This window comes from Vulpes vulpes, chromosome 11, assembly GCF_048418805.1.
Source record: "Vulpes vulpes isolate BD-2025 chromosome 11, VulVul3, whole genome shotgun sequence".
NCBI classification, from domain to species: Eukaryota; Metazoa; Chordata; class Mammalia; order Carnivora; family Canidae; genus Vulpes; species Vulpes vulpes.
In genome coordinates this window covers 22,926,594-22,935,685 of record NC_132790.1, presented here as the reverse complement: position 1 = coordinate 22,935,685, position 9,092 = coordinate 22,926,594, and the positions used below count along the sequence as shown (strand labels likewise).

Genomic DNA, 9,092 nt, shown 5'->3' with positions numbered 1-9,092 from the left:
TTACAACTTCACATAGAAACAATTTATTTTTGTCACCAAGTCTATCTTTGAGCAAAGTCCTAGTATCAAGGATGAATACCAGATTAATCAGAAAACTGTTAGCTGATCTCCTATTTTAATATATGGCAATATTGTCATGAACTTTATTCATCATTTGAAGGAGCTGTCTATTGGGAATCACAATATATGGCTGAAGTTAAGTGTCTAGGGTCTATCACTGCTATCAGATACAATGAGTTAATTCACTCAACAGATATTCTTAGACAATGTTGTGCCAGATTTTCTTGGCTCTGAGATCAGAGGTCTGAGAAAAACTCAGTTTTTCTGGGAGTTATTTTCACCTTAGGAGCAGGCCTATGCCATCTCATCACTAGGTGCCTCTTCTGTATTTTTTGAAAATACTACTATTCCCTAGTGCTCTTTCCTCTGACCTTTTCACTGCTCCTGTGACTTTAAACCAGCCATCAGTTAGACAAGTCATAAGCCTTACTGTCAAGGCAGAAGTCTCTTTGTTAGGAAAGCAAAGATAAATCTATATTCCAGTCATTGCATGTAAGTAACAGGTGAAAAAGTGAGGTTTGTTTTCCAACTGAGGTCCAAGCATTGAAACAAAACTCATGAATTTAATTTTGTTATCCATTGCTCCTCAATTCAGATTTTCTAGTCATTAATTTTTTTGTGTCTTTGAGTTCTCAAGAGGCGTCCTATATTGAACATTTTTTTCTTTTCTTCTTTTCATGGGCTGTGTTTTATCTTCATCATACTTCATGTAATGAATTATTTCTACTCTAGCCAAAGCTACTGCTTGTCCATATAGTGGTTAGAATGAAACTCATCAAGTTGACTTATACTTAGATATTTTCTTTCCCAGAGTTCCAGACAGATCTTCTTGGTGTTCCAGATCTAATTCTTTTTTATTTTTTTATTTTTAAATTTTTTTTATTGGTGTTCAATTTGCCAACATATAGAATAACACTCAGTGCTCATCCCATCAAGTGCCCCCCTCAGTGCCCGTTACCCAGTCACCCCACCCTCCGCCCACCCTCCCTTCCACCACTCCTTGTTCGTTTCCCAGAGTTAGGAGTCTCTCATGTTCTATTTCCCACTCACTTTTTCTCCTTTCCCCTTTATTCCCTGTCACTATTTTTTATATTCCCCAAATGAATGAGACCATATAATGTTTGTCCTTCTCTGATTGACTTATTACATTCAGCATAATACCCTCCAGTTCCATCCACGTCGAAGCAAATGGTGGGTATTTGTCGTTTCTAATGGCTGAGTAATATTCCATTGTATACATAGGCCACATCGTCTTTATCCATTCATCTTTCGATGGACACCGAGGCTCCTTCCACACTTTGGCTATTGTGGACATTGCTGCTAGAAACATCGGGGTGCAGGTGTCCTGGCATTTCATTGCAACCAGATCTAATTCTAATTCTGTTCACTGCACATATTGGCATTTTGTAGGTGTTCAAATATTTGTTGAGTGAATGCATGCCTGAATGAATAGAAAAGGAGCACATACCTTAAAAACCAAGCATTATTTCTATATACAAAAATAGGGGGTGTCAGGAAACTTAGAATAAGAATCAGTACAGAAAAGCTACTTTAATCCTACAGATGTCTTGATCTGGGTGACCACATGCTCATATCCTCAGAAGATGGTTCATAGTCATCATCCTCCAGCTGAACAGAAATGAATCCAGACTCATGAGGGTTTCTGAAGGTACAACACCCCCAAACCCTCCACTCATTTTCTTATCTTTTTGCAATAATGGAATATTAAGAATCTTAATCAGATAATCCTGTCCAGTTATTATCTGTTCGTTCATTGCAATGAATAGTTCCTTTGTTCTTAAGGTTAACCTTTCCTTTAAAGGAGATTTGGGGATCCCTGGGTGGCTCAGCGGTTTAGCACCTGCCTTCAGCCCAGGGCATGATCCTGGAGTCCTGGGATCAGGTCCCACGTCAGGCTCCCTGCATGGAGCCTGCTTCTCCCTCTGCCTGTATCTCTGCCTCTCTCTCTCTCTGCATCTCTCTCATGAATAATAATAATAATAAAGTATCAGATTTGTAACTACTACTTGCATAATGAAACACTTTACCAACTGTCACCCATTATAGTCTATTTGCCAGATTGAACTTGTTCTTTTATATTTATTTTATAATATTTAGTTTTATGAATAGTAATTTTATGAATTAATTTAATGAGTGGTGTTTTTCTAGAAAATATTTAATATTTATGATCCTATTTTCATTGGGTGCATAAGGCCTTGTAAGTCTTAATGGGCTCTTAAGGGCAACTGAGAAGTAAAGAAAAGCAGGATGAGTTGGCAGTGTTGCACAGAAGAGTCCTGTCTGTCCATGTACAAGGAATCATAGAATTGGAAAATATGTTACCATTATCTACTCTAACCTTCTGTTTTATACATTTATATGAGACTATACTGAAGCCTAGATATAGCATGTTACTTTTGCTAAAACCCAAGTGTCCTCATACAATTTAATATTCTGTCTCTTTTCTTAGTTCACTACGATCAATTCTACATCTAAGAAAAGGACTTACTGGGCCTGCACTTCCATGGAAGACAAGACAAGGCTCCCTAGTGATACTAAATTATATGATATGTAGAAGAGAGTGAAAACGTCTTTTTTGCCTATTTTGCAGGACATGGTCCTTTTTCTCCAGGGAAGTTGGCTCCCTTCACTCATTATGCCATTTTCCAATCAAAGCATTTTCCACCCTGCAGTCTTCTTTCTTACTGGCATCCCTGGTTTTGAAAGTTACCATGCCTGGCTCTCCATCCCTTTCTGTTGTCTCTATGCCATTGCCATCTCTGGGAATGGTATGATCTTGTTTGTCATCCTCACTGAGTCAAGCCTCCATGAACCCATGTACTATTTCCTCTCCATGCTCTCCTTCACGGACCTAGGGCTGTGCCTTTCCACATTGGTCACCATGCTGCGTATTTTCTGGTTCAATGCTCAAGAAATCAGTTTTGATGCCTGCATTAGCCAAATGTTCTTTATCCATGGTTTCACATTCATGGAGTCCTCTGTACTTCTGGTGATGGCCTTTGACCGCTTCATTGCCATCTGTAACCCACTGAGATATGCCACAATCTTAACCAATTCAAGGATCATCAAAGTGGGCTTTGCTATTGTTATTAGAGGGACAACGGCTCTAGTACCTTTACTCCTGCTCTTAAAGCGTCTGTCCTTCTGCCGTAGCCATGTTCTGCACCATTCATATTGTTTCCACCCTGATGTGATGAAGCTTTCATGCACAGATACCAAGATCAACAGTGCATTTGGTTTGGCTATTGTTATCTCTACTGCTGGCATAGACTCTGTCTTGATCCTCCTCTCCTATGTTCTGATCATCCACTCTGTGCTCAGCATTGCCTCCCCAAAGGAGCGGAAAAAGGCCTTTGGTACTTGTGTTTCACACATAAGTGCCGTTGCCATCTTCTACATCCCCATGATCAGCTTGTCACTGGTACACAGATTTGGAAAGCATGCCCCTCCCCTTGTGCACACCCTTATTGCCAATGTTTACCTGCTCATCCCTCCTGTGATGAATCCCATAATCTATAGTGTGAAGACCAAGCAAATTCGTAAGGCTGTGCTCAAAATTTTCCTTTCTAAGCTGATTTAGGAAATTTTCAGTACATTCTTCTTTATATAGTCTCTCTCACTCATTTTGATTTTCTACTAGTGTGAGTTACAACTATACCATGAGAAAGCATGTTTATACAGGATTTCACTCTTTTCTGATAATCCAGTAATTTATGTCTTATACAGTTCTAGAATGTGAACATTTTTAGAGCAGAGATCATGTCTTGTGTAATTCTGGCACTCCCACAAATACTGCTTTTGGCTTAGAATAAGGCCATAGGTAAAATATGCCTACATGCATAGATAAATGAGGTCTTTCCTTGGAGCTCTAGAGTATGTACCTACCCAAGGAATGTCTGATGTAATTTAAATATTTTCTTTATCTATTTAGAGAGAGCATGAGCGAGGATGGGCAGAAAGGGAGTGAAAGGGAGAAAGAATGTGAAGCCGACTCCCCACTGATTCAGAGCCTGATTTGGGGCTTGATCTAATGACCTTGAGATCAAGAGCCTAGCAGAAACCAAGAGTCAGAAGCTCAGCTGACTAAACCTCCCAGGCTAAGTCACCCCTGATATAATTTAGATCAGTAGGAAATTCTAAGCTTCATAAATATCTATTTTGGGGAATAATTTCAAGGTCCTGGGATCAAGCCCCAAATCAGACTCTGAGATCAGTGGGGAGTCTGCTTCAGATTCTTTTTTTCTCTGTCCCTCCCTGTCTGCCCTTCCACTCATGAACTCTCTGTCTCTCAAATAGATAGATAAATAAATAAAATATTTATATCAGACATTCCTTGGATAGCTACACACGCTAGAGATGGTAAAACTGTCTAAATCCCAAAGAAAGACATCACTTGTCTATGCATGTAGGCATATTTTACCCATCGCTTTATTCTAAGCCAGGTGCAGTTATTTGTGGGAGTGCCATGATAACTATCTCCCAAAATAGATTATTCAAGGCTGAGGAACATGAATAAGCACAGTAAATAAGAAGAAATGTGAATGAAAAGGGTACTTTCTTAATTCTTTAAAGAGTCCTACAGATTAGTTTGGTAAATGTATTATTTTATTATCCAATATCTATTGATTCATAATCTATATATATGTCTAAAAGGGGAAAATGGACAGGAATGCAGAGTTGTATTATGATGTTCAATATATCATTATACATTGTAATGAAAATTTGGAAACTGCTTAAACAATTACTTTTAGGATATTGGTTAAATAAGATATAAACTATCATGCAAAAAACTAAAACTGATATAAATAAATATACATGATAAATGATTAAGAGATAGATTAGTATACAGAGTACTTTATACAGTTTGTATATATATTTCATGTGAATACACACATACACACACAAACACACACACACACACATTAAAAAGAATGGTCTAAGGACACCTGGGTTGCTCAGCAGTTGAACATCTGCCTTTGGCTCAGGTCGTGATCCCAGAGTCCTGGGATTGAGTCACGCATCAGGCTCCCTGTAGGGAGCCTGCTTCTACCTCTGCCTATGTCTCTGCCTCTCTCTGTGTGTCTTTCATGAATAAATAAATAAAATCTTTTAAAAAAAATTATAGTCTACCACAGCCTGGCAGTCTGTGGAAAACTGGAAACTCAGTTTGGGCTCACAGATTCCATAGTTCTGTGTGTTGGTCAACACAGAGCAAACGGATGAAAAAAATTAGCTGTCAGCTTCCTCTTGGGGAATGAAAGTGTAGAGCCATGCATACAGCACCGCAGTTTCCCCAAGAGGCCTTCCAGAGTACTGGCCTCTGTCTTGCCACTCTTGGAACCTGAATGTGTTGACCACAGCCTGATAACCTGGGGGGAGAATGGAGAGAGCATCTTGGGCTCGAAGACACCATAGCCCCGATCCTTCTCATCACAGAATGAGCGGATAAAAAAGGGACCTCTCAGCATTCTTCTGGGTTGGGGAAGAGTTGAGCTGTATGTACAGTGTCCAAGCTTCTCTGAGGGGATCCTCCACAGGACTGCCCTCTGTCCTGTCAGTCTTAGGACTCAGATGGGTTTTGCAGAGTCTAATAGCATGGGGGAGAAGGAAGCCATAAGGTTGGGCTCTTAGAGGCCATAGCTCCACCTCCTGGTTCTCCACAGAGTGACATGAAAAATCCCCCAGCCACCTGCTTCTCCCTAGAGAGGGAGAGGTGATAGGGCCCAGACTCGTTCCCTAGGCATATTGGTGGAGGTTGTCTCCTCTATAAGGCCAGTCTGTGAAGACTGGAAAAGAAGTCTGCTTTATATAATGCGCAAATATCAAAGAAAAAGGAAAATCAGCCAAAGAAATTTCAAACAAAGGAACAAGAAAAAATCTTCAGAAACTGACCAAATGAAATGGACCTATATGATTTACCTGACAAAGAATTCAAAATACTTGTCATAAAGAGGCTTACTGAGATCTAGAGAATAATGCATGAATAAACAGAATTTCAACAGAGATAGACTATAAGAAATACCAAACAGATATGTAGGCAACACTATGTTTTTTAATAATAAATTTATTTTTTATTGGTGTTCAATTTGCCAACATGCAGAATAACACCCAGTGCTCAACCCATCAAGTGCCCCCCTCAGTGCCCGTCACTCATTCACCCCCACCCCCCACCCTCCTCCCCTTCCACCACCCCTAGTTCGTTTCCCAGAGTTAGGAGTCTTTATGTTCTGTCTCCCTTTCTGATATTTCCTACCCATTTCTTCTCCCTTCCCTTCTATTCCCTTTCACTATTATTTATATTCCCGAAATGAATGAGAACATACAATGTTTGTCCTTCTCCGATTGACTCATTTCACTCAGCATAATACCCTCCAGTTCCATCCATGTTGAAGCAAATGGTGGGTATTTGTCGTTTCTAATGGCTGAGCAATATTCCATTGTATACATAAACCACATCTTCTTTATCCATTCATCTTTCGAGGACACTGAGGCTCCTTCCACAGTTTGGCTATTGTGGACATTGCTGCTAGAAACATCGGGGTGCAGGTGTCAGGGCGTTTCACTGCATCTGCAACTTTGAGGTAAATCCCCAGCAGTGAAAATTGCTGGGTCCTAGGGCAGGTCTATTTTTAACTCTTTGAGGAATCTCCACACACTTTTCCAGAGTGGCTGCACCAGTTCACATTCCCACCAACAGTGTAAGGGGGTTCCCTTTTCTCCACATCCTCTCCAACATTTGTGGTTTCCTGCCTTGTTAATTTTCCCCATTCTCACTGGTGTGAGGTGGTATCTCATTGTGGTTTTGATTTGTATTTCCCTGATGGCAAGTGATGCAGAGCATTTTCTCTTGTGTGTGTTGGCCATGTCTATGTCTTCCTCTGTGAGATTTCTTCTGTTCATGTCTTTTGCCCATTTCATGATTAGATTGTTTGTTTCTATGGTGTTGAGTTTAATAGGTTCTTTGTAGATCTTGGAAACTAGCCCTTTATCTGATACATCATTTGCAAATATCTTCTCCCATTCTGTAGGTTGTCTTTTAGTTCTGTTGACTGTATCCTTTGCTGTGCAAAAGCTTCTTATCTTGATGTAGTCCCAATGGTTCATTTTTGCCTTTGTTTCTTTTGCCTTCATGGATGTATCTTGCAAGAAGTTGCTGTGGCCGAGTTCAAAAAGGGTGTTGGCTGTGTTCTCCTCTAGGATTTTGATGGAATCTTGTCTCACATTTAGATCTTTCATCCATTTTGAGTTTATCTTTGTGTATGGTGGAAGAGAGTGGTCTAGTTTCATTCTTCGGCATGTGGATGTCCAATTTCCCCAGCACCATTTATTGAAGAGACTTTCTTCCCGTGGATAGTCTTTCCTACTTTATCGAATATTAGTTGACCATAGGTTGAGGGTCTACTTCTGGATTGTCTATTCTGTTCCATTGATCTATGTGTCTGTTTTTATGCCAATACCACACTGTCTTGATGAACACAGCTTTATAGTACAACCTGAAATCTGGCATTGTGATGCCCCCAGCTATGGTTTTCTTTTTTAATATTCCCCTGGCTATTTGGGGTGTTTTCTGATTCCACACAACTCTTAAAATAATTTGTTCCAACTCTGTGAAGAAAGTCCATGGTATTTTAATAGGGATTGCATTAAACGTGTATATTGCCCTGGGTAACATTGACATTTTCACAATATTAATTCTGCCAATCCATGAGCATGGAATGTTTTTCCATCTCTTTGTGTCTTCCTCAATTTCTTTCAGAAGTGTTCTATAGTTTTTAGGACATAGATCCTTTACCTCTTTGGTTAGGTTTACTCCTAGGTATCTTATGCTTTTGGGTGCAATTGTAAATGGGATTGACTCCTTAAATTCTCTTTCTTCAGCCTCATTGTTAGTGTATAGAAACGCCACTGACTTCTGGGCATTGATTTTGTATCCTGTCACACTGCCAAATTGCTGTATGAGTTCTAGTAATCTTGGGGTGGAGACTTTTGGGTTTTCTATGTAGAGTATCATGTCATCGGCGAAGAGGGAGAGTTTGACTTCTTCTTAGCAAATTTGAATGCCTTTGATATCTTTTTTGTTGTCTGATTGCTGAGGCTAGGACTTCCAGTTCTATGTTGAATAGCAGTGGTTAGAGTCAACATCCCTGTCTTCTTCCTGATCTTAGGGGAATGGCTCCCAGTGCTTCACATTGAGAATTATATTTGCTGTGGGTTTTTCGTAGATGGCTTTTAAGATGTTGAGGAATGTTCCCTCTATCCCTACACTCTGAAGAGTTTTGATCAGGAATGGATGCTGTATTTTGTCAAATGCTTTCTTTGCATCTTGGTTTTTCTCTTGCTGATATGATGAATCACATTGATTGTTTTATGAGTGTTGAACCAGCCTTGTGTCCCGGAGAAAAATCCTACTTGGTCATGATGAATAATTTTCTTAATGTACTGTTGGATCCTATTGGCTAGTATCTTGTTGAGAATTTTTGCATCTCGTTCATCAGGGATATTGGTCTGTAATTCTCCTTTCTGGTGGGGTCTTTCTCTGGTTTCGGAATTAAGGTGATGCTGGCCTCATAGAACGAATTTGGAAGTACTCCATCTCTTTCTATCTTTCCAAACAGCTTTAGTAGAATAGGTATGGTTTCTTCTTTACATGTTTGATAGAATTCCCCTGGGAAGCCATCTGGCCCTGGACTTTTGTGTCTTGGGAGGTTTTTGATGACTGCTTCAATTTCCTCTGTGGTTATTGGCCTGGTAAGGTTTTCTGTTTCTTCCAGTTCCAGTTTTGGTAGTTTGTGGTTTTCCAGAAATGCGTTCATTTCTTCTAGATTGCCTAATGTATTGGCGAATAGCTGTTCATAATATGTTTTTAAAATCCTTTGTATTTCCTTGTGTTGGTAGTGATCTCTCCTTTCTCATTCATGATTTTATTAATTTGAGTCTTCTCTCTCTTCTTTTTAATAAGGCTGGCTAATGGTTTATCTATCTTATTAATTCTTTCAAAGAATCAACTCCTG

General features: G+C 39.7%; 1 protein-coding gene across 1 annotated transcript; it reads left to right on the top strand.

Annotated features, from left to right (window-relative positions):
* The first annotated feature begins 2,716 nt into the window (after positions 1-2,716).
* Positions 2,717-3,661, top strand: LOC112928596 (olfactory receptor OR51C1-like). The gene has a single exon (XM_026010405.2). It carries the CDS (start codon positions 2,717-2,719, stop codon positions 3,659-3,661), a length of 945 nt encoding a protein of 314 aa, XP_025866190.1.
* Positions 3,662-9,092: the final 5,431 nt, after the last annotated feature.